This window comes from Musca vetustissima, unplaced genomic scaffold, assembly GCF_032173495.1.
Source record: "Musca vetustissima isolate MV318-11 ecotype Yass unplaced genomic scaffold, APGP_CSIRO_Mvet_v1 utg9424, whole genome shotgun sequence".
Classification (NCBI taxonomy): domain Eukaryota; kingdom Metazoa; phylum Arthropoda; class Insecta; order Diptera; family Muscidae; genus Musca; species Musca vetustissima.
In genome coordinates this window covers 86,583-113,933 of record NW_026887200.1, presented here as the reverse complement: position 1 = coordinate 113,933, position 27,351 = coordinate 86,583, and the positions used below count along the sequence as shown (strand labels likewise).

At 35.6% G+C, this 27,351-nt stretch overlaps 2 protein-coding genes across 2 annotated transcripts in view; one reads left to right on the top strand and one right to left on the bottom strand.

The window, feature by feature from the left end:
• Positions 1-5,404: 5,404 nt before the first annotated feature.
• Positions 5,405-27,351, bottom strand: part of LOC133334798 (octopamine receptor beta-1R) — a 77,187-nt gene continuing 55,240 nt past the window's right edge. Inside the window, exons 4-6 of the mRNA XM_061543116.1 lie at positions 9,864-10,000; positions 5,865-6,047; positions 5,405-5,588 (exon numbers count right to left, since the gene is read on the bottom strand). Of these exons, the coding sequence (XP_061399100.1) occupies positions 5,405-5,588; positions 5,865-6,047; positions 9,864-10,000 (504 nt within the window). The remainder of the gene's footprint in view (positions 5,589-5,864; positions 6,048-9,863; positions 10,001-27,351) is intronic.
• On the top strand, positions 21,703-27,177 carry LOC133334799 (peptide methionine sulfoxide reductase-like). The gene is made up of 4 exons (XM_061543117.1): positions 21,703-21,757; positions 26,254-26,450; positions 26,616-26,879; positions 26,942-27,177. Exons 1-4 carry the CDS (start codon positions 21,704-21,706, stop codon positions 27,174-27,176), a joined length of 750 nt encoding a protein of 249 aa, XP_061399101.1. The 5' UTR covers position 21,703; the 3' UTR covers position 27,177.

The following is a 27,351-nucleotide window of genomic DNA, read 5'->3' as shown; positions in this document are numbered from 1 at the left end:
GAATATTTTCGAGAGGGTTATTACAAGGCGTGGATTTTTTAAAGAATATTTTCGAGAGGGTTATTACAAGGCGTGGATTTTTTAAAGAATATTTTCGAGAGGGTTATTACAAGGCGTGGATTTTTTAAAGAATATTTTCGAGAGGGTTATTACAAGGCGTGGATTTTTTAAAGAATATTTTCGAGAGGGTTATCACAAGGCGTGGATTTTTTAAAGAATATTTTCGAGAGGGTTATTAAAGAATATTTTCGAGAGGGTTATTAAAAGGCGTGGATTTTTTAAAGAATATTTTCGAGAGGGTTATTAAAAGGCGTGGATTTTTTAAAGAATATTTTCGAGAGGGTTATTAAAAGGCGTGGATTTTTTAAGGAATATTTTTTTAGGGTTTATTACAAGGCGTGGATTTTTTAAGGAATATTTTTTCAGGGCTTATTACAAGGCGTGGATTTTTTAAGGAATATTTTTTCAGGGGTTATTACAAGGCGTGGATTTTTTCAAGGGTTATTACAAGGCGTGGATTTTTTAAAGAATATTTTCGAGAGCGTTATTACAAGGCGTGGATTTTTAAAGAATATTTTTTCAATGGTTATTACAAGGCGTGGATTTTTTAAAGAATATTTTCGAGAGCGTTATTACAAGGCGTGGATTTTACGAATATAAAGCTGAAATAATTTTTTAAAAGAGTAATAGTAAAATAAAATACAGGAATTGATAAAAAGCTAATCCTATTTCGTCTACTGTTGCTGACAATGAACAAACATTTGATTGATTTAATTTTTTTTCTTACGAATTTTGGAGTAAATAAAATCGATATAACCAGATAAAAAGGAATATTCAAATGTTTGTCCATGGCTAGAATATAATATAAATCTATTTACACATTTACAAATCTATATACTGGTTGAATATCTAGATATTGCATTCATCTAACATTGAATACTACACTTCTTCACAATACAATTCTCTACCACCACAGCTCTTTTCACAAGACACAGTAGACAGTAGTTGAGGAAAAGAAATGAAATTGAATTTGCATACCAATAGAAGTTTGTTTTTTCGTTATGATTCGTATTTTTGTTGTTTCTTTCATTCATTTTGAGGATTCTAGGATATTGTTATGCGTTGTGTTATTGTTTTTTTTTTTTTTTAATTTTTTTTTTCGTTTTCTTTCTTTTATTGGCTAACAAAATATTTTGGTTTATTGTGTTATTCGTTATACTTTTTTGTATTTTTGATGAGATTTGAGTTTTTTTTTCTTAACAAGTGGTCGGTGTTAGACACCTTATCAGATATGAAAACGCCATCTATAGAAATGATATGAAAAGAAGATGAATGAGCGAACGAATGATTTGAAAGATATTTTTGTTGATATAGAAAAGTTGTTAACGATGGAGAAAAAATGCAATTCAATTCAAAGTGCGGCATTAGTGGCGAAGAAAAGAAAATACAATTGCGCAAATGGGAAAATGGAAAGAAATAAAATTTGACTATGGTTAGTGATTGTTACTTTTGAAGGACATAAAAATAAATGTCAGTTTTTACAGGAAGTTTTTTTAAAACAAATTAGATAATACTGTTTGTTGGTGGTTGGGTGTATTGTGGAGGATATAAATAAGTATTTTATGTGTAAATTGTTGAGCTTCATTTCGCAGGTGTCATTTACAGGGAAATGATTTTTACAAAATTATATAAGACTTGATTACTAAACTTAAATATCAAAAAAATGGATAGAGATGATGCGCCTTCGGTTCTGAGCTAGGTGTATGGTAATCTTATTATGATGTCCATTTGTCGGATCAAATCGTATACTCAATTAGCTTCATATGAAATTTTTCTAGTTTTGACACTTTGTGGGGCAGGTTAAAGAATGATTGAAACGATGGCTCACGTTTAAATTAGATTTACTACATTTTCTAAATGTTGTCACTTTGTGAAGGAGGTATCAGAAGGGGTGGACCGGATGACCCCATCTTCAGACATTATAAATGGCCATTACGTAGCTTGTGACACAACATTTGTTCAATAAGCCGAGCTTATAAAATATTTCCAGGGGCGTCTGTCTTGTGCGCAGGTCTTCCAATATGTAATACCATGTTCCCAGATATTGTCTTCCACTTGATCTTTCCATCGGATTCGTGGCCTTTTCCTTTTACGTGAACATCAGTTGGCTCGATTTTATATGCTTTTTCAGCCTGGGCATCCTCATCCATTCGCACAACATGGCCTAGCCACGTAGTCGCTGCAGCTCGATACGTCTGACTATGTTCAATCGACTTCGATATTCACCTTCGACGCAGATCGGCCCGTAGATCTTTCGGAGAATTTTTCTTTCAAACATTTCAAGAGCTGCCTCATCTGCTTGAGCAAGTAGCCATGCTTCTGATCCACATATCAGCACGCGTAGTATCAGCATCTTGTAGAGTGTGAATTTGGTCTGGCGGGAGGTGGCCTTGCTTGCATCTGTTGGCCAACACCATACTTCTCGGAATTTCAAAATGGATGTCATTAGTTTTATTTATGGCTGTACCAAGGTACATAATATCTTTGACTACCTCGAAGCTGTAGTTCTCAAGTTCCACAGTTGGTCCGAGTCTACTGAACGTCTTGCGCGTTGATACTATCTGCTTGGTCTTCTCGCCGTTTATTGCAGACTCCTACCGCTAGCCACTTTGGCAGACTCCTTCTCAATTTGTTCAAAGATGGCTGTTACAGCTCTCAATGTTCGACCCATTATGTCGATGTCATCGGCGTAGGCGAGTAACATCTGTTGTTTGGTGTACAGAGAGCTATTTCTGTTCACATTTGCATCTCGTATGACCTTTTCCAACAGGATGTTAAAAATGCCACACGACAAACTGTCACCTTGTCTGAATCCTCGATCGGTATTAAATCGGATCTTGTGCCAGTTAAAATTAACCTGCATAGCCGTATTAATTTTGAAAGAATGCCAAACGCAGACATGGCTTTATACACCTCTGAACGGATAGGGCTGTCGAATACGGCTTTCTAGCCGACGAATAGGTGGAGTGTCGATGTGTTTTTCGTGGGTATTTTCCGGGATTTGTGGCAGAGTGAAAATCTACTCAGTGGTGGATTTGCCAGGCTTGAAGCCGTATTGTCGCATTCTCATTTTAACCATAAATCCGCAGCCAAATTCACGTCTCGTTTCATGACAGCTATAATACAGGGCGTAATTATATGTTTTATTTACACCAGTCCCTTTCCATCGCATGTCCTGTAAGGCAATAATATCGGCTTTGTTAAAGCAAAAACTGCGCCTGTTCTGTACAACTTGCGCACATTCCAAGTGCAGATTCGCAGATCGTGGGCCTTAATACGTTTGCGGGGGTCGTCAACATTAGGGGATTTGGTTTGCCACATATCAGCTCATTATTTAAACGGATTAATGAAAATAGCTACCCCAGGTGACACCGCGGGAAGGTCAGTGTCCACAATTGAGATGAAAGAGGGACCAAGATAAGCCTAGGCTTTGCCATGTTAAAGCCAGTCAGAGCCGTTGTTTGGTGTCTAACATCCCCTATGCCATCAAGGAGACTTAGTTGACCTCGTATAAAACAATAATAGGCCGGCCAGTGGTTATCTTATGCAGCCCCAAACCTGTTCGAATACCAGTCTGGGAACTGCAATAATAATCATGGGGAGATAAAGATCATATCCGTCCATTGGCACAATCGAATATTGTCAATGCAATATCTGCTGCTTTTGTGTTATCATCGGCAATAGCCTTGCCATATCCTAATGGACAGGGTTTCTCCGCCCTTTCACGTCACGTGAAATCTTCATAATCTACAGAGAGGCCCAAAGGTACATGCGTGAACCTTTAGAACAACAGGCCAATTTCAGACAACAGGTCTATAGCTATAATCGTACACTATCTATAGCAGTAGAGGTTTTTGCAAATCGAAAACTGGCAACAGTGGACAAACTCCGTAGGGGTTGCAACCCTCCAGAATTGGGACACAGTATTGTATATGTTCAATTTCTATTTTTTTGGTGCGAACTAACATGCCTATTCAGAGCTACGAAATGCTCGCTCGAATTCGAGTAAAGAGTGAAACTCACTCGAATTCGAGCGGGAGTACTCCTGCGAGTAGAAAAAGTGAATAGAGTATACTCTATTTTTCTCTGCCACTCAAATAAGAGCGGAAGTGCTTCGCTCGTTTTCGAGTGGGAGTGAAATACGCTCGAAATCGATCAGATTACACTCTTGCCGAGTACTCTTTTATTTTTATTTTTTTGTGATACCGTTGTTTTACTTGATGTTGTTTGTGTGCATTGTTTGTTTGTTTTGTGATGTTTGGTTTGCAGTACTGCTGGGAAAGCATGCATCAACAAGCTCGTTTTCTGCGTTCTCTTTATGTAAGTCATTTCATATAAGATTTTTATTTGTTCCTCATATGTGTAAACATTTTCAATAAACAAAATAATCAATGTCATTTTATGTTTTTTGTAAAGATCTATCTCCCCACAGCAAACAAAAGATCAACATCAAAAAAAAAAAAAAAAAAAAATTGGTACTACACACACACACACAAATAACCAAACAACCAAATGTATTTGTCCACTCGATTTCACTCTTGGAGTGAACTCTTACTCTATTTCGAACAGTTTGACTCACACTCTTTTTCTTCAACAAGGAGTACTCGCGAGCACTCCCAAACAAAATAAAAGAGTGGAGAGTATACTCCCTAAAAAACTCGTACTCTTTACTTACTCCCACTCGGGAGTATTTTTCACTCGCGAGTAAAATCGAGCAAATCGGAGCTCTGTGCCTATTACACTATACCGATCCACGTGCAAAACTTCAATATTCTAGTGTAGTCTGTGCGTTTATGTGAATGTACAGCTGAGCTGTTGACCTTTGTACTGATATCGATTATATGGATGTATGCAGTCGGATATAGGAGGTATTTTTATATATTTACAGGGGTCTAACTACTATTATTTAGAGGATGCAAATATGGGACAATTTTCCGCAATTTTGCTCACCTCGGTATATAGCTCTGTAGAAAATTAAAGACCTGAGGTCATTTTTGGTAAGTCTGCCATGTCCGACTACACTGTTTTGGTATTCCAATTATATTCGTCTCATTCCTCTAAAAATTCACTACATTTTAAATTTTGAAACAAATTTCGAGAATTATATTTTATTACAAACATTTATAAGGGGATTGGTCAACAAAATGGTAGATAATTTCTTTCCATGGAAATGACACCTGGGTGAAATTAAACTCATCAAATTGTGTTACTACGGAAACAAATTATCAACAAAGTTTTATCACAATTTTTGTTGGTGGTGTTGTTTGTTTTCACTTGGGGTAGAGAGAAGAGGAGGGGTGGATAGCAATAAAGCCAAAATGATAGACAATCATCACTTCATCTTCTAAGATTCGGAAACATGCGGACAACTTACCTTCAATGTTTTCTTAAATGCTCCGCGAAAATCTCGATTGAAGTAGGCATAGATAATGGGATTCAGGGCCGAATTGAAATAACCAATCCAAAAGAGAATGCCCACAACGATGCGAGGTGTGGTACAACTGTCACACAGTGTTGAGGTGATGTACCTAGAAAAAAGAAAAAAACGAAACGAATAAAAATGAAAAAGAAGAAGATAAGGAACAAAGGTGTGATGAAAAAAGTTGAAGATTATAAATTACAGGTAGCTATCATCATCAGCACCAACGGAAACCGGTAAAGGAACCCGGAAATAAAAAATAATTTGCATAAGAATGAACCGGACGCACACGTAGTAGCCATATATCCCGACAAAAAATGTCTACTCCATTAACACATAGACACACACACAAAAAATGGGATATCTCCTCCATCAAAATACTTACCATAGAAAGAAGGGCAGCCAACACAGCAGAAAGGCGCTCATAATAATGCCCAGTGTGCGTGCTGCTTTGCGTTCTCTTCGCATCGTCGATATGGTTGAGGGTTCCACCTGTATGCTAGGACGGGGTTTGGGTATTTGACTTATCTGTAAATGTTTCTCCAGCAGCAGAGCAGCAACTTTCGACCTTTAATGTGTGCGTGTGGGTGGATGGATGTTGGTGTTGTCAGTCAATTTCAGGTTTTTTGTTGTAGCGATTTTTGTTTTGGTGAATCCATTGTGGGGACATGGATGAATGGTTGAATATAAAATACAGAGAAAAAAGGCAAAAAAAAAGAAAAAAAAAAATTTATTAGCTTAAATTGTAAAGATTTCTGGTGTGTTAGAAGTTCTTATAGTTTTTTCTTTCGTAGGAAACTTGCTTCATTGTTTTTTTAGTTGATTACATTTTTTGTTATTCGCCAGGAAATGAACTTAGAACTTATATTTTATTCAGTTCTCTTTTTTAGATTTTGATTCCATGAAATGTAATCTATTAAGGGCAGATGCTGCAAAGCCCTTAGAAGAGATGGAAATAGTAGCAACAAGGTGTTTCTAAACGAGAATTGTATGCATATAGTAGTCACATAGAATGTTGTCATGTTATTCCAATGAAACCTTCATGAATTTCAAATTATTCGGTATCACTTTGGTAATGACCATGGATATGGGGTTTCCGGGTAATAAATACGACACTTAACTGAAAATAAGAGGTTATGGGGGTTTACTCTAACATAAGTTACTTGGTAACATTTAATAGGGTATTCACAGTAATATTCATCGGATTCTCTATAAGTGTAATATTTCATAGGTTTATTGGGAGTAAGGGGTCAATTTTGTTTGGTCGACTTTAAGAAATCATAATATCATAAGAAGTAATATGAGAGAGTTCGGAAGAGAGTAGTCATTATACTCGTTCAGGTTTTATAAAAGAAAATATCCTTATATGCGAGCAAAGGAGAGTATTGGCAAGTTGGACATAGCCTTTATAGACGAACCGAAGAGATATCTTTATGGCGTGATTTTGTCAGCTGAAAAGACTCTCTACACCCGAACTGAAATGAGTCTCTAAGACGAACTGAAGTGAGTCTCTAAAGACGAGCTGAAGGAAGTCTTTATAGCTCAACTGAATTGAGTTTTATAGACTAGCCGAAGGCAGTCATTCTAGAAGAGGTGAAGGGAGTATTTATTGACGAAATGAACAGAGACTTTATAGACGAGCTGAAGGGACTCTTATAGACGAGCTGAAGGCAGTCTTTCTAGAGGAGCTGAATGGAGCATTTATTGACGAACTGAAGGGAGGCTTTATATACGAGCTATAGGGAGACTTTATAGACGAGCTTATAGACCATATTTATTAGAAAACAAATAGAGACAGAGACATGCTCCGACGGCGTGGATATTTTGAAAAGGCTATCAGTATAAAAATAGTGTTTCTTATGACCTATTTTTAAAGGAGTATCAGAACCATAAGGGTGGCTTATCTTGGTCCCTCTTTTACCTCCATTGTAGACACTGACCTCCCCGCGGTGTCACCTGGTGGTAGCTATTTTCACCCATAAGAACTATAAAAATGGGCTGTTGCGTCAGGATAGTTGAATAAAAGACAATAATATGAAACAGAAAAGAAAAAGAAAATCAAACTTTCGAAATTTTTACGACCCTCGCAAACGTATAAAGGACCAAGATCTGCGAATCTCCAAGAAGTACAAAGCCGATATTATTACCTTACAGGAAATGCGATGGAAAGGGACTGGCGCAAGTAAATCAGATGATTATGCCCTGTATTATAGCTGCCATGAAACGAAACATGAATTTGGTTGCAGATTTATGGTTAATAGGAGAATAAAAGACCTCGTCTCCAGATTCACTTCAGTAGATGAGCGAATTGCTTTAATCCGTAAGCGAAGTTCTTCCACATCAGTCTTATTTGAGTCCATGCTCCGACGGAAAACTAAGATGAGCCGCCTAGAAACAGCATATGACCGCTGCCCTGGCCCTGCAATTAAAATTCTGCTTGGAGATTTTAATGCAAAAATCGGAAGAGAAAACAGATATATCTTACGAGCGCCTAGAAACAGCATATGACCGCTGCCCTGGCCCTGCAATTAAATTTCTGCTAGGAGATTTTAATGCAAAAATCGGAAGAGAAAACATTTTTGGGCCCACGTCGGAAAATTCAGCCTCCATGAAGAAAGCTATGAAAACGGCAACGTTGCAGCAAGTAGTTATCAGCATCTCGAGAAATCAAATCGATAGTGTTGAGGAAGGTATTCATCCAGTATTTTAGACGTTCGATCGATCCGAAGAGTGAATATCGGTTCAGACCATTACCTTGTAGCAGCCAAGGTTCGCACTCGTCTTAATGTAGCAGCAAAGGTGCGATCTAAGACAACACGGAAACTCGACGTCGAAAAGCTACAAACACACCAGATAGCAGAAGCCTACTCCGCTCAACTTACTCCCCTGCTTGACGAAAGTACTCCTTGTCCCGATAATAGTATAGAAGCACAATGGCAAAGAATTGCCTACTCCCTACAAACTGCAGCAAAAGCAACACTTGGGTACCAAAGGCCACCATCAAGAAACCCATGGTACGAACAGGAGTGTCGTAATGCTACTGAGGTGAAATTCGCAGCGTATAGGGCAACCCTGCAGACAGTAAAACGCCAAACCGAAGGCTTTGGTGCAGGCACATCCTTCTGTTGAGATGTGGAAGGAAACCGTGTTGAGAATATGAAGGGAACATTTTGCAATGCTTCTGGAATCAAATAGTAACGGCAATGAAGAAGATACTCCAGAACCAATAATACTCGCATACGTCGATGACATCGACATCATGGGTCGAACATTGCGAGCAGTAACAGCCACATTTGAACAAATTGAGGAGTCTGCCCAAGTGGGTCTGGCAGTATATGGAGAGACGATCAAGTTGATAGTATCAACGGGCAAATACGTCCAGTAGACTCGGACCAACTGTGGTACTTGAGAACTACAGCTTCGAGGTAGTCAAAGATTTTATATACCTTAGTACCGCCATAAATAAAACTAAGGACATCAGTTTTGAATATAGTGTTGGCCTACATATGCTACTATGGCCTAAGTAAGCAGTTTAGAAACAGGACCATCTCCAGGTAGACCAAACTCACACTCTACAGGACGCTGATACTACCAGTGCTTTTATATGAATCCGAAGCAAGGGTACATGCGCTCAAAATAATAGACATATAAAAGCGAGCCAGGTTATGGCTCACGCAGAAGGGGAAGGCCAAAAATTAGATGGAAAGATCAAGTGGAAGACAACATTGCCGAACATGGTCTTTCAAAAACTGCGCAAAAGACCGACGCGCCTGGATTTTTCTGTCACAAGCCAGCTATGTAAGTAAGTGTTTATACGATTGGCGTGAACGATAACTCAAACACTATTAATCCATTAATCGGTTCCAAATATCAAAAGTTATTGCTATATAGTTACAGCTATCTTATGAACAAGGTTAAATTCAATTAGTGAAGATCTTCCCTATACAGAGTATCCTACTGAGCACAAACTCTGCAGATCGTAATATCTTTGTTAATATTTCTTTGAATCTGTTTTCATATTAACATGGACAGACAGGACATACATAAATCGACTTAGATAGTGATTCTATGATTCTATTCTCAAAAGGACCCATGGGTCTATCTCGTTTTCTTTTGTTTGTTTTGAAAGCAATATGTTTTAGTTTTATATCAAAAATTCAATATTTCATGGTTAGAGCCACTTTCGATTTTCTTTCCTCTTAAAATTTTCCTTCCTTTTCAAATTGAAACTTGCCATTAATATTTGTTAAATTTATAATAACCTTGCAAAGAAAAAAAACCTTTCTGAAGCACTCAAGTGTTGCAAGTTTCCGTTCTTTAGTTCTTCTGTGTGTTCAATTGAAGATAAAAATAGTTTCTTTTTTTGTTTTGTTTTCCAACTCACCTGTAAACCAGTCGCTCTTGCCTATCTGCTTCCTGATAAATGCGATAATACATTGAAAGCATGACAATGCCAGGTATCCAAAAGCTTACCGATGAACTGACAATGGCATACGCTTTATTGACTTTAAATTCACAAATCTGGAAAAGAGAAAGGAAAAGAGAACAAATGAAACAAAAGAATTTATAACAAATTTATTCGAAAAAGAAGAAAACAAAATTAAGAAACTTAAATTAAACACAATTAAATTAAACACAAGTTTAAGGTTTTTCCCCAAAAGATTTTCTCTTTAAAGAAAAGATTGTCGTTTTTTAAAAAAGTCATTATTAAAATGTTAATATTTTGCCATTTATGCCTTAACTAACCAAACATTTGGTGTTTGAAACAAGAGGCGCTCTGTTGTCGATGTCGCTCTTGTGGAAAATAAGCAATTAAATGTTCATCGAACAGTACACGCCACAAAAAACAAAAAATCCCAATGCCGACAAATGTGAGCAGCAGTTGCGGCAGGAAAATTTTTCTTTAACCAAACCGAAAAAAAGACTTTCAACTATTAGCTAATGACAGTTTAATTATTTCATGGAATTTTAAATGCCTCACTGCTGGCAACCAACCAGACAGACGCAAGAGCTAATCGCCTGGCTAAAAAAAAAATCGCCCGATAAATTCATAAAAATTAACATTAAATTAATGAGGTAATTAACAACGACGAAGAAAACATTTGAACAAATCGTTTCTCATAAATTATCAAGAGATTTATCAGCAGCAAAAGGATAAATAGTCAAGTTCAAACATGAGTTCAAATCACACGCAACGTCAATACACCATGTGAAGTGAGTGGTGGTGGTGGGGGGGGGGACGATGAAAAGAAGCCTTTAACCTCAAATCTAGACTAATGTCATTTATTAGGCGAACTATAAATCGTGTAGCCAGTTGTTGTTGAAAATAAACATGTTAATATATCAATAGTTGATAAACTAAATAAAGGATTGGTTAAACGAAATTAATTCCTTCTACATGTCCTTTAAAAACCCAAGATTCCAGCTACAAACGTTTATCAAAAATATTCTAAAGAAGTGAAAGCGTAGATAAGTACGACCCGGAATTAGTTTCTATAATCTTCGCCATTTTAAATTTCATTGAAAATTTTCTGCTAGTCGGATAATTACTGATACTAAGTTTGGAAAACTAGACTAGGAACTTCAGCAAAAATAAAGGGGGACTTCTGTATGTATTTACAAACGTTGCCTTATCTTGAAAATTTTCTGGGAAGAAGTAATTTCTTTACCAAAGACAAATTACCGCCTTTTCGGTTGGAAAATGGGACTGAAATCCTAAATTTCTCTAACGATACTGTATGCAAAATTCGTACACCTACTAAATATTAGGAATTTACAAAGTAGTCAATCCAATAAGCACATTTTTTAAAATTTTATAATATTTTACTATTTTTATGGAAACCAGTAAGGAAAGATCAGTCGGACGGGACCGACTATATTATACCCTTCACCACTTTGGGTACATACAAGAGATGAGATGATAATATGTACAATATCCTGTAGATACTCGTAGAAGAGACATATCATCTTGGGAAGACCATTAAAATTAAATCGGGCGAAAGTAAATGTGTAATCTACACAGATATTTGAACCTTTAAAAACCATACACATTACATTCTGAAATCTATAAAAAATTACATGTCAATCGGGTAGACTTGGATTTTTTGTCAACCATTTTTATGAAATAGAGCAAAGTTATGTATGAGAGCTATATGAAAATCTGAATCGATTTCAACAGAACTTCACAGACATCAAACATGACTTAATTCAGTACACTGTGCAAAATTTTGTCTTAATCGGGCAAACCTTGGCAGTTTAGTTCACCATTTACATAAAATCGGACGAAAATATTTATGGGAGCTATATCTAATTCTTAACTGATTTCAACAAAACTTCGCATACGTCTATATGGACCTAAAACAGTACGCAAAATTTTGTCTTAATCGGATAAAGCTTGGGAGTTTGGTGCACCGTTTACCTGAAATCGGACGAAATATATCGCACACAACAAACTGGACTTAATTAAGTACGCTATACAAAATTGTGTCTATATATCTGAACCTAAAAATAAGAGCCTTTGCGGTTGGAAAATGCGACTGAACCTGGACCGATTTTGCAATACCAAACATGCTAGGAATAATAGAAATATCAGCGCAAAATGTCGAAGCTCTATCAAAAATATTGCGTGATTTAAACTTTCGAAATATACCAGAAGATGTTATCTTAGATCTCATCTTCGGATTTAATGTAATGTTTGGTAAATTATGACGATTTGCAATCAAAAGCTCAAATTCACTTCAAATTAAATCTATGGTTTTTAAATCGTACATGTGCACAGTTTGCACCAAATCTGACACTCCTTACATTTGAAATTCGGTTTACAATTTTTCAAAATGTTGACCTTTTGTGAGGGTGGTAGAAGGAGTTGACTGATGAATACCATCTTTGGACTAAAAATTCATTGATGTGTAAAGTTCGGTCATTCCATTCTCATAATATTGGATTTATAAACATTGAAACAAGGAAGGAATTGACCCACTCTCAGACCTAATCTAGGTTTCATAAAAATATCATTTATTTATAGCTACATTTTGACAATTTTAAAGGAGTAGACTGATATTCTATGTTGTCGAACTTGAACAACATTCGTTGCAATTGGCTCGTTTTGAATACTCACACGATCGGTTGATGTTTTTTTATGTTCACACGCTTCATGAAAACAAAAATTGAAGCACTGCGATCGTATATTTAAAAAATAATTGTCAAATTGGGGGGATTAGGGGGATTCTCTAGTCTCCCTATGTGATGCAGAACATCACATATTTTACATGGTGAAGGGGATCTGACCAAATACTTAGAACGGCTGTTTAGATGATGATCGGTCAATATTCCGAGAGTCAAATCAACGAAAGAGACAGAGTGAAAGAGTTTAAAATATGTTAGTCATTGATGATTTAGTCATAATGTCAATAGTTTTAGCAGTAGCTGTGTAAAGCGAATGCTAATATTTTTTTGTTGCTGCATTTTAAACACTGATTTTATGGCGTAAATATTCACCTCACGAAAACAAGATTTGGAAAATATGCCAGAGTTAGAGAGTGGAGCTGTTGACCTATAATCGACCAAGAGGCATTGACCAGGCTCAGAATATAGAACCGTGGTAGTTGTGTTGGGTATCATATGGTCGGCCTCGTCCGACTATACTGCTCCACTTACTGTTTTTTGCTATTTGATTTTCAAGTCAATAACAAAAATTTATGCTCATGTAGTTTGCTAAATTTGGGTGCATCAAAATATTTAGGCTATGTCAGAAGATGGACCCATATTTAACATTTTCACAGATAAGTTTTTTTATCATCAAGGACCAGGAATACCGAACTACAGCACCTTCGTCCTAGGACCATCAAAATAAAAAAAATAGATCAAAAGTGACCTACCTGGAAACTTTTTTATATATGTAGTACCGCCACTGAGAAACTAGAATTCCAAATTATACAGCTTTTCGGCTGAAATGCTCGTAGAACCGTCAACATACTTGAAAAGGTAGGGATCTTTATATATGGGATTCTATTTCACCAAATATGTGTTTTACCCCTCCAAAAAGCGGAGGGTATAATGCGGTCATCCCAATCATAGGAGTGTAGTTTTAAGTTATATTTTAAATATTGTGACCTTTAGCGTAATTTTTCAAAAAGTATTTATAAAAATATGTAGTCCCCTTCGGCCATCCCAATAATAGGAGTAGAGTGTAGATTTAAGATCTATCTTAAATCATGTGACCTTTATCGTAATTTTTCAAAAAGTATTTATAAAAATATGTAGTCCCCTTCGAAGTAATATATATTCCGAAACATGAGCTATGGCGAATTGGCCCTTATGGGTTCTAAATATACTCGCTAAAGGTTTTCAACCTACCATTTTGTTGCATAGTATTTATTAATCTATTTTTAAAAAAATTAAAAATTTATATAAAAAAACGAATCGATGTTGACCATCCAAAATAATGTAGTAAATCGTTGGTGGTAGTGGTCAAGAACAAAAATATTTGCATTGTCCCATCCCATCCATTACCATTTGCCACAACAACAACACTTCAGATGGGTGTGTGTTTGTTCAACCTAATTGAATTCCATTAACTATGAACGTATACTTAATATAAATAGATTTATAATAACATAAATATCACTCAACCGCAACAATGCACCTTTTCATCGAATCCACCACCATGTTTATAGATGTATGAATGTATGGATGGATGCAACGACCAACACACAGAAACAAAACTCCTAGGTTTTTGGGGTCAGTCCTTCAGTCCATCTCTTTCTATGCATCGATTGCATTTCTAATTTTAAAATTAACTTTCAATGTCGATATAAAATTACTGAAAATAGACCGGAGCACAACAGCAACAACAGAACAGCAGGTAATGTCATCTGTGTGCGAGTGTATTATTTTTAACATTGTGTGTGTGTGTGAGTGGGTGGGTGGTTTGTTTGTGCATTTTAACTTTATCGATACTGATTTGCTGCTGCAGCTATTTTTATTTCATTATATGCTTTTGTTTTTATCTTTTTCTTTTTATTTATTTATTTACTATACCACAATGCCAAAGTTTATAGCAGCCATATGACCAGTTCTCGTTCTTCTCTCGTTCGTTCATCTGTTTTAATTTAACTTTTGCAATATTTGTACATGGAAAGTTCATTTGAGGTTTCTTGTTTTTCTCCCCAGATTTCTTTCTTCGATTCGATTTCGTTTTCTATTTTAAACGAGTGTAAGAAGACAAAACAAAGGTAAACACACAGAAAATACTCAATGAAGGATGTAAAACTTTTGTTTCCTTTGCTGGAGTTCAAGAAGTTCTTTTTATCTTCACCTTAATGAATTGTTTGAATGCTGTACTTTTGCCCTTTTGCCAGGGATTATTTGTATGGCAATGAAAAGAGTGGCAAATAAGGGAGAGAAAGTATTTCAACTTGACTTTTTGAATCTTTCGATTGAAATTAAAATTGAAAAATGTTTATGTAGGAATATCTTCTTGACATTTGATGTATAGCTGTTAGAAATGGCAATAATGGAATTGATGGTATGCGTGTGTGTGAGCGACGCATGTTCAATTGTTGGTACTAACTAATCAATTACAAAAGTTTGAAATTGTAAAAATAGAAATGAATGTAGGGAAGAATGAAGTCATTACAATCCTAGTACACTATTTGGGAAGGTTTTTAATGCCGGAATTTTGCATTTTACCAGTTCGTTTATAAAACGTGTAAAAGCGAAGTCTTATTGCAAAGATGAACAGACCAAACACATTTTTAAAGATCGTCTAGAAACATCATATGACGGCTGCCCTACTCAAGAGACATCAAAGCAACATCAAGCAACGAGAAATCATATTGATCATTTTGTGATAGTCGGAAGGCATTCCTCCAGTGTTTTAGAGGTTCGATCGATATGAGGAGCGAATATTAATTCGGACCATTCGGACCAGTCAAGGTTCGCACCCAATAGTCCCGATAGTAATATAGAAGCACAATAGCACGGAATTGCCCTACAAACGAATAGGGCAACCCTGCAAAAAGTAGCAAAACGTAATGCGATGGAGTATTATTGAGTGAAAAGGAGAGAGGAGAAATGTATTTTCATAAAAAAGAAGAACAAGAAAACCATGAGCATGAGCAAATCTAGATGTAAAGGAGTTAGAATGAAGTCCCGAAATTTAATAAAAAGCAATTAATCGGTTCAAGAACAATAAAACAGGAAGTTTCGATAGGTTACTAGCCCATGCTGGTTAGGGGCATGTACCAGCTAATTAGTACAATATGGCTAGAGGAATGCATGCATGATGAGAACCTCATTGCCCCGTGCATATAAAAAGGAGACAAGACGATATATGCCAACTATATAGGAATAAGTCTACTTCCCATCACATATAAAGTAATATCCAGCGCGCTGTGTGAACAACTGAAGACAATGGTCAATGATATTATTCGACCATACCAATGCGGTTTCGGACCTGGATTTCATTGACCAGATTTTCAATCTGCCCCAAAACTGGAAGAGACGCACGAAAAACACATCGACTGATTTCACCTATTCGCCGACTATAAAGCCGAATACGACAGTTCGGCATTCCTGCAAAAATAACACGGTTATGCAGGATAACTTTGAGTAGCACAAGGCCAGCAGTTAAAGTCGGAGGACTTCAATACCGAACGAGGATTCAGACAATGTGACAGTTTGTCGTGTGACCTATTTAACATCCTGCTGGAACGAGATGCAAAGGTGAACAGAAATGGGACTCTATATACCAAACAACACATTCGGCTACGCCGATGACATTGATACAATGGGTCGAACATTGCAAGCGGTAACAACCACCTTTGAACGAATTGAGAAGGAGTCTGCCAAAGTGAGACTGGACGTAAATTGTGAGACCACAAGCTAATGGTATAAACGCCAAGATGTTCAGTAGACTCGGACCAACGGTGGAACTTGAAAACTCCGAGGTAGTGAACGATTTTATATACCTCGGTATCGCCATAAACAAAACAAATAACATCAGCAGAAGAAATCCAGAGATGCTACTATGGTCTCAGTAAGCAACTCAAAAGCAAGGCCGACTCTCGCCGGACCAAACTCTACAAGACGCAGATATTACCCGTGCGATGCATCTGAAACATTGGGGTAGTTGCGCAAGCAGATGAGGCAGCTCTTGGAATGTTTGAAAGGAAAAATTCTTCGGAAGAATGGTAGTTGAAAGCCTTGTGGGTAGTTCGGTTTAGATTTATACATAGCTTTCACACATATTTTCGTCCGATTTTCCATTAAATATTGCATTAAAATCCCATTAAAATCCCTATATTTCTCTTGATTTGCTCGAAGTTTGAATTAGCGTACTAGATTGAGTCTACAATGATGTGTGTTAAGTTTCGTGAAAATCGGGGTTCAGATTTCGATATAACTCCCATAAAATTTTTCGACCGATTTTATGTAAATGCTGCACTAAAGACACAAAAAATATTTCTCTGATAGCGATAGAACTTTGAACAGGGTACTTCATGGAGTCTAGAATGACGAGTTTTTTTAAACTGATTTAGATATGTCTCATATATTTTCTGCCATTTGTATATAAAAGTTGCACCAAATACTTATCAACGTATCCAATTGAGCCTAGAATGATGCTCTGTTCACAGAGAATCAGGTTTTAATATAGCTATTATGTATATTGTGCACTAAATTAGCAAAGATTGACCATTTGTGAAATGAAAATTTGAACAACGCGCTATGCTCTAGGATACCAGAACGCAGTTTTATTCGTATAACGATCTAGATTTATTCGTATAACTCTCATTCTTCGACTTCGTACAAAATGGCACACCTACGATGTTAAGCTTATTTGAATTCAATGGATTTAAGAGATCGATTCATATATCTATATTGATCACATATTAAATTCCAAGCTTTCAGCAGCATATTAAAATGCCAGTTGTTATGCTTGGTTTAAATCGGTACATATAACGATCTGATCAGCCTTTATTGTATGCACCCAAAGTGGAGAGTGAATATAGTCGCTCCCGTCCGACCTCTGCAACATGGGCCAATAATGATCATTGTACTCAATGAATAACCAAGGTGTAAAATTACAGGTCATTTGATAAAAATAGAACTTCTCAAAATATTGACGTTTGAGATGTACCTTTATAGTGGGACAACCCTAAAAAGTGGACTAATATTGATAATTTCAGCAGGAGATTTTCCACCTAATTATTGCTAATTAGCTACAAAAAATGAAGAAAGACTTTAAAATACCGAATTTTGTGGTACCACTATATGGGGGCTGTTGGCGAAAATGTCATTCCACCAACTGACAATATCCTTATTTAAACTAGTTTCATTAATTTCAAATTAGAATTTATTTTTGTATTTAATCTAATATATTTTCCTTTGAGCCACTGTTTTTTAAGCCTAATACCTTACAGCATTATAACAGTTAAATAATATTTCTATCAATGCTAATAATTATTCAACTAACATTTGATGAGAGAAACATGTAAAATATATTTACTCCAGAGTTGAACAGAACTAAATTGAGAGTAAGTATGTGGAAGCTTAACAGTCATCAAAAATGACTGACGAAACGAGACAAAAAGAGAATTCGTGTTTAGTGATTCACTCACATCATTTGCATATTCCATAATTTCCAACACTCTTTATGTTTAATGAGTGCAGCCACAACCACGGCTTAAGTCTTGCTTAAGGTGTTTTGTTGTTGCCGTCAGCCGGCTACAGTTATACCTATTCGCACACGACAATGCTACAATACATTATGTATTGGTTGTGCGTGCAGGCTTCACTGTAGGGTTGGCTTAAATCTCTATATTCTGTCTTATTACATTTGGATCGTCAACAGCATAACAACTAGATAAGTATTGAAAACCCATAGTCAGTCAATGTTGTCTTGCTTTGTTGCATTGCTGTTAACTGTATTGAATAGTGTTTAATACATTTTATTATTTTTCTTTAATAAAATAATTAAATATTTTCTATTAAAAATACTTTTTTATGTTTTCGAACTTTACGTACAGGGGCTACCGTAAAAAATTGACCGATATGTCACATTTTCAATACCAAACATCGTAGAATTAATATAAGTTCAGAATTTATATCTTCCATATTGCGAGCTTTAGTTTTTTAACAGGAGTGTACTTACGTCCTTTTGTATTAATAACCAGTAAGGAAAGTAGTAAAGTCGGACTGGGCCGACTATATGATACCCCCTTCACCACTTCGAATATATTCTACATATGGGAATCCTCAATTGTCTTTTAAAATTTCATTAAAACAATTGATTTGATATTTATGAATAAATGAACCGAATAACATCAATCCATACACATGCTTTTCTGCAACCTATGCTCACATTTCAATGAGACAAATTTGTGTAAATCGATTTATAGCACACTTGATGCACACCATTCGGTAATATCAATCACATGAATGATTTCCACGAAACTTAGCACACATCATTCTAGACTAAATTTAGTACGCTATGCCAAATTTCGTGCAAATCGAAAGATATATAGGAACTTTAGATCACCATTTAAATTAAATCGGACGAAAATATATATGGGAGCAATATCTAAATCTGAACCGATTTTCATGAAATTTAATACGCATCGTTCTAGACTTAATTCAGTATGTTTTGCAAAATTTCGTGAAAATCGAAAGATATATAGGTACTTTGGTGCACCATTTACCTTAAATCGGAAAAAAATATATATGGGAGCAATATCTAAATCTGAAACGATTTTTGGGAAATTTCGTGCAAATCGAAAGATATATAGGGACTTTGGTGTTCCACGAAACTTAGCACACATCATTCCAGACGTAACTCAGTACGTTATACCAAATTTCGTGCAAATCGAAAGATATATAGGGACTTTATTTCACTATTTGCATTAAATCGGACGAAAATATATATGGGGGATAATTAAAATCGGAACTGATTTTCACGACACTTAACACACGTCATTCTAGACTTAATTCACATCATTGTAGACTTAATTTAGTACGCTATGCCAAATTTCGTGCAAATCGAATATTTGGGAACATTGGCGCATCATTTACCTTAAATCGGACGAAATTATATATGGGAGCTATATCTAAATCTGAATCGATTTTCTGGAAAATTAACACACACCATTCTAGACTTAAGTCAGTGCGCTATGTCAAATTTCGTGCAAATCGAAAGAAAAGTAGAGGCTTTGGTACACCATTTATATAAAATCGGACGAAAAATATATATGGGAGTTATATCTGAACCGATTTACACGAAACTTAACACACATCATTCTAGACTTAATTCAGTACGCTATGCTAAATTTCGTGCAAATCGAAAGATATATATGGACACTTTGGTACACCATTTACATTAAATCGGACGAAAAAATATATGGGAGCTATATCTAAATCTGGACCGATTTCCACGAAACTTCACGTACATCATTCTAGGCCTAATTCTGTACGCTATGCCAAATTTCATCCAAATCGGATCATAAATGCGACCTGGTACTTTGTTCACGATTCAGAAAGTGATTAACGTTCATATTCGGGATTTAAAAAACCGTTTTTAAAAATGTTTCAAGATTTTTCTATAATCATTAATATATTACAAATATTTTGGTAAGCGTGGATAGAACTGTTATATGAGGCTTTACTATTAGCACCCATAAAATATAATCAAAGAGGAAATAAAACATCGTTCAGGGCATTGCCACCTTTGTTACGATTCGCACTGATCTGAATACCTACCAATAAAAACACACATTCGTATAAACATATACTCATTCAACTTTGAAAAAAAAAATCCAGACGAAATACTTAATATTTGCTGTGCACAACAAATATATATGTAGCGTCCACAGGTGATCATATCTATCGTATTCATGGTCCACTCGCTCGCTCGCCATACCAACAACAATCAGTGTTTACATACAATTTCGTATAACAAAAGTTTTTTAAAAAATTGTAGCTCCGAAGATACCTTTCGGAATCGGTTGAAATTAGGCATACCATTTGAGAATATCCTATTCTCGATGTATACAAAAATTGGAGGGTATATCCACTTTAGATTCTGAGAATTTCGGAATTTTCTGCCTCTCCCTCAATTCTAAAGCGATTTTTGTAATTCAAACGAAATCCGATTCTATGCACGTCCACCAATCGATTGGTCAAGATGTCACCTGAAACTGACGTCATTTTCATACAGAATTATTTTTGACAAAAATCTTTTAAATTTGCATTGTTTATAAACAATCAAATCAAATTGCAAAACATTAACAAAACCAAGCTAGCGGTCCGAATTGTTGATTGCGGAGAGCCGTATCAGCACATGCTGGTTAGGCAACTTTCCATCTTTCTCTCTCACACACACAAAATGATCTCTTTCTCGTCTAAAGCTGATCGACACAAACAAACTGCATGCATACATATTTGAAACACAACAAAAGACTTGGAGATACAAAGCTTTTGTTCTCTCTCAACGAACCTCAAAGTATTTAATTTTGACAGTGTCATTGTCATAATGCTTGGAAACAGATTAGTTGGAGAGAAACGAAAACTACGAAGATCCTACAGAAATATATAACGACAATTATGGATAGGTGTATTATATGTAGCGCATTTGATTCTCCTAATCAATATTTACATTTTAGAGGAATATCATTAAACTAGACAATGATCAGATTTGTAAAAACTATACTGTATGAACGGACAGACATGTATACTCGACTCGTATGTATGTATGTACGTATATCAGGATGTATTGAAGATATTAGGAATTATTAAAAGGTAGTATAAAAGTGTCGGCCGTTTACGCACTTATTGTACCTAGAGAATACTTTTTCGTCATCAAGGGTATCACTTCTTTCCCGAACAGAATTCATCCGAATTTTACCTATTAACAACTATTATATATTGTGAAATTATTAATTATCAGACAGTTTGACAATCAGAACGGCGAACTTTTAGGACAAGAAAAACAAATCTTCGATACGACCTATTCTAGCTACAACAACGTAATCTTGTCCGCTCGATTAGAGGTCGGTCTTCCTCTCTCTCTCAATCGACGCTTAAGTTGATTAAGAGCACTTACATTATAATCGAAGAAACACTAAACGGCGAGTATAAATGCCGGTGATTACGGAATTTGTCCAACAGTTTAATTGAAAACGTACAGCTGAACAGAGATTAAAGTTCTTTGAGTGAATTTTGTGTGTGAAAATGTCGATCGCTATCAATCCAGAAGACATCAAGGCACCAATCCTTAAGGATGTGGTAAGAATATATACAAAAATATCATATTCAATATTATTCCGCACTAAATTAGTAAATGAAATTGCAGTACTACTCAATCAATTGCCACTTCCTGTTGTCTGAAGGCCTATTGGGAAAAGTTTACTAACCCCAACCCCTATTCCCAACTAATATTCAATACTCGGTGGTGTCAATTTTTTTTTTATTTAATTCAAATCGACAGTAATTCAATTATGTCCCAAATTTTCAAGTAAAAATCTCAAGAACTCTTGAAAATATAGCCGATTTATTGCGTTAGCATCAAGTGACAGCAAGAGTGATTCTCAATCTTTAAACGCATTTTTTTTCGAAGCAGTGTTTTTACGAATGGTGGCCACGATAACTAAAAAACTAATAATTCAATCGGTTCCAAATTTTGGGACGTTTCTCCGTGAGTGTATAGTTATTGTATGAACTAGGATAAATCCAATCGAAGACCTTCCTTATTTTTTAAGTAACTTTGTGGTCAAAAATATGTGTTCAAAGGTCCGCCATTTTGTTAACTTTTGAGCGAAGTCAATAATCCGACAACCAGACATGTACTCTTTCTAACACCGTTGGAATTTTCGGATACCGATGTTTCAATACGGAAAAAAAGAAAAAAATATATATATATATATATAAGATTTTGTAAATTAAATTAAAATTAAAAATTAAGGGAACCATTAAAATTAAAATCGAGAATGGTTCCCTTAATGCAAAACATACGTAACTACACTCCTGTAAAAAAACTAAAGCTCGCAATATTGAAGATGGAAATTCTGAACTTATATTAATGTTACTTCTTGGTATTGGTATTGAAGGCAAATTTTTACGGTACAGGCACTACCGTAAAAAAGTTGAAAATATATAAAAATAAGTGTAATAGAAAATATTTAATTATTTTATTTAAGAGCAAGAATTCAATTCAATATATGTTAACAGCAAAGCAAGACAACATTGACTGGTTATGGGTTTTCAATACTTATCGAGTTGTTGTGCTGTTGACCAAATCCAAATGTAATAAGACAGAGTATTGAGAATTTATTTTACATGAACCTCTTCATACTTCCATTAATTATTGCATACTCATTCGATAAATTCCATAAATAACAACTACAGTGAAGCCTGCACACACAACTAATACGTAATGTAAATGATTTCAAGCAAACATTGTCGTGTGCGGACAGGAATAACTGTAGCCGGCGGCGAAGTGCTGACATATGGAGATCAGCCGACGGCCACAACAAAACACCTCAAGCAGTGTTTGTGGCTGCACTCATTAAACATAAAGAGTGTTGGAAATTATGGAATATGCAAATGAAGAGATGTGAGAGAATAAATTGTACATGTTTCTCTCATCAAATGTTAGTTGAATAATAATTAACATTGATAGAACTATTATTTAACTGTTATAAGGTTGTGAGGTATTAGGCTTAGAAAAAAGTGGCTCAAAGGAAAATATATTAGATTAAAATAGAAATTAAATTATAATTTGAAATTAATGAAAACAGATGAAATAAGAATATTGTCGTTTGGTGGAATGTATTTTAAAGGCGTTTCTTCATTTTTTTTAACTAATCAGCTATAATTAGGTATTTTTGTTTCCCACTGGGTGGAAACTCTTCCTGCTAAAATTATCAATATTAGTACAGTTTTTAGGGTTGCCCCACTATAGCGGTACATCCCAAAGATATATATTTTGAGAAGTTCTGCCACGTATTTTAACCAAAATCGGCTGTAATTTTACTCTTTGGGTAATCATTGGATACAATGATCATTATTGGCCCACTTTGGGTACATACAATAAAGGCTCTTATGATCGTTATATGTACCGATTTAAACCAAGCATAACAAAGCATATGCTGCTGGAAGCTTGAAATGTATCAATAGGGATATATTGTTGGAATCGATATCTTAAAATCCATTCAAAGCAAACAGGCTTAGGTTCTTAGGTGTACTATTTGTATGAAATCGAAAAAAAGTATTTATGACAGTTATACGAATAAATCTAAACCGATTTGAATAAAACTTGGTATCCTGGAGCACAGCGCGTTGTTCAAGTTTTCATCTCACAATCGGACAAACTTTGTTTATTTATATACATAATAGCTATATTTAAATCTGATTCTCTGTGAAAATAGCATCATTCTAGGCTCAATTGGATAGTTGATAAGTATTTGATGCAACTTTTAGATACAAATAGCAGAAAATATATCAGATGTATCTAAATCAATTTTAAAACACTCAATACTCGTCATTCTAGACTCCGATAGCAAAGTTCTGTCGCTATCGGAGAAATATTGTATGTCTTAAGTGCAGCATTTACCCAAAATCGGACGAAAATATGTGTGGGAACTATGTCTAAATCTGAACCGATTTTCACGAAACTTAACACACACCACTCTAGACTCAATCCAGTTCGCTATGCAAAATTTCGTGCAAATCTAAAGAAATATAGGATCTTAATGCATCATTAAAATAAAATCTGACGAAAATATTAGGTTGGGAAAAAATAAATCCAATATTTTTATATGAACTATAATAGAACTTTATTTAATGTGCTTCGGAATTTATTTAATGTGCTTCCGATTTGGGCTACATATGCACCGTTTTGTTGTATGATTTGTTGGCATGTTAAAGGTAACTTCATAATGCCTCTTTCATAGAAGTCCTGCTCTCTATTTGTCGGTTCTCACAATCCTCCCTAGATACAAAATTTGTATCATTAAAGAAATTTTGCAATGCAATCAACAAGAAAAATATGATAATCGGACTGTATGGCGGATGCATTAAAACTTCCCAACCAAGCTCCCGAAGTCTCTGGGGAGTCACTGTAGAAGTGTGTGTGGCCATAGCGTTGTCCGGGTGGAACACGATACCTCTCCTGTTGGCCAATTCTGGTCAATTGCGATCTTCAAACGGTGCAGTCGCTGACAGTGGAGATCAGAATTTAGCGTTTGGTCATATGAAAACAACTCATAATAAATAATCCTCTTCCAGTCTCATGAAATTCATAGCAGATCCTTCCTGGCCGTTAGTCCTGGTCATTCGATCGTTTTCACACAGGATTATCGTATGTGATCCATTTCTCATCTCCAGTCACCATCCGTTTAAGAAATGGGTCTATCTCATTCCGTTTTTTTCTGCTAATTGGTGTGGCACTCAAACATCGAGTTTCTTTTTGAATCCAGCTTTGTGCAAATGGTTTAAAATAGTTTTATGGTCGATTTTTAGCTCCAACTGTGATCATTTCTACGATTTTATCTTTATTTTCACCAATCTAATATTTTATGTCTTTAGTGCAGCATTTACATAAAATCGGTCGAAAATGTATATGGGAGCTATATTGAAATCTGAACCGATTTTCACGAAACTTAGCACGCATAATTATAGTCTCAATTCAGTACGCTATGCCAAACTTCGTAAAAATCCAAAGAACTGTGGGGAATAATTATTAGTCACGTTGTTTCCGGTCCACATCATCCCAAAATAATTATCTGATCATCACCGTTATAGTGGCAATTTTCAAAGGGTTACTAATGGTATCAATTTATGAACTTCTCGGGTAAATATATAGTTATAGAATACAAATTTTTGTAATTTTTCACACAAAAGTTGTCCGATTCTCTTCTCCATGTAAAAATTCGCGAAGTTTGGGCCATATTTACGGCCTCAGACAAAAATAAAGTTTTCATCTCCTCTTCAGGTTGCACAAACCTATAATACCCCGACAACATAGTTGTGTAGGGTATTGTTCCTCTTCTATTCGAGTGTGTTCTTTGATTACATAAGTTTGTCACCAAGTGTCAAAATTAACTAATTAGAAAATGGTCAGAAATGTTATTCGGTTCGATGGTAAACATTTTAAGGTTACAAATGTAAATATAAATATTTATATGCAAATATAGAATATATATACTGAAAATATTCCATTATTTCTCGTTTCGAATATTTTTGGCCCTAAATCAAATCGTAACAAAAAACAGGAATACTTCAACGAAACGTGTATCGAAACTGACCTTGGCCTTTATAAAATGCATGTGTGATCTAGTAAGAGATTCTACGCTGCATTCACTCTCTGTAATAAGAGATTGTTATTGTTCTCAGTGTAAATGCAAACACATGTTTCTCGGCCAGTTTGCTTGGCTGGCTCTTCGACAGCCATTGTTGTTGTGTGTTTTTTTGTTTGATTGTATGTATGTAGGTAAGCATACGTGCATTGAACCTGGTTTCTCAATAATCAAAAAATAATGCAATGACGCTGCAATTCAGTATTTAAAGAGCTTTCGTCACAGGCTATCAATTCTCTCAGACAATATGAAATTTATCCTGTTGTTGACTATGGTTATTTACGTTATTAACCGTTCGAATGGCATTTTCAACGAATTTAACAACTGCAATACAAGTTCTTTAAAATTATTTGTAATTTATTTTCGTTTTAATTTTATGGACAAAACAAGAATTGAGTTAATCGATGTTTATTTTGAATATTCCAGAGTATTGTGCGCAATGAACAAAAAGAGTTAAACCTCAGCCCGGTGCATTCGCTTGGTGTGCCATTCATCAAAACGGCCACATTTGGCATGGGATGTTTTTGGGGCGCAGAATCGTTATATGGAGCCACAAGAGGAGTATTGCGCACAACTGTAGGCTATGCCGGCGGCACCAAAGAAGGCCCAAAGTACCGTAATTTGTAAGTTTATGTAAAATAACAAATTGTAATTAATCTTCGTTTTCGTTTTTCCTACTCCCTTTCTCATTTCCACTCCCACTGTGATCTGTTGCTTTCTCTACCTATTCTGCTTGCTTTACTAACAACCTTTCAAAAAATGCATTCTAACATGATATCATTATTTAGGGGTGACCATACTGAAGTTTTGGAAATTGACTACGATCCAAACATCATTTCCTTCAAAGATCTCCTTGATTTATTCTGGAACAACCATGAATACGGCCTAACCACCACCCCCATTAAAAGACAATATATGTCACTGATCTTATACCACGACGAAGAGCAGAAGGCAATTGCTGAACAATCGAAACAGGAAGAACAAATCAAACGGGCTCCAGAGGTTATAATTACGGAAATTCGGGCTAAAACTAATTTCTATCCTGCTGAAGAGTAGGTTTTGATACTAATTTTTTGAAATAGGCGATTGTATTGCATAACTTTTTCTTTTGCAGTTATCACCAGAAATATCGCCTGCAAGGTCATCGTGATTTATGTGACACGCTAAATTTAAAGTCAAAACTTTTACAAAGCTCCTATGTTGCTACGAAACTTAACGGTTATATGGCAGGCGTTGGAGGCTTTGAACAATTCAAATCAGAAGTGGATACCATGGGGCTGACGCCGACCCAAAAGCAATACTGCAATTACTATGTGGAAAAGAACGAAGGCCAAGGACTCTATTGCTGACAGATAGAATGTCTGGCGGAACGTTAGCTTCCCACAAGCTAGATATTAAGTTAAAAAAGTGCATACGTCCTAAAATTGTATAGGGTTCAATGTCATGTGAATGTAGATTAGATATAAGTTCAAGATCATACCATGTATTTTCTTTTGTTCTCCAATTATATACGATTTTGTGATT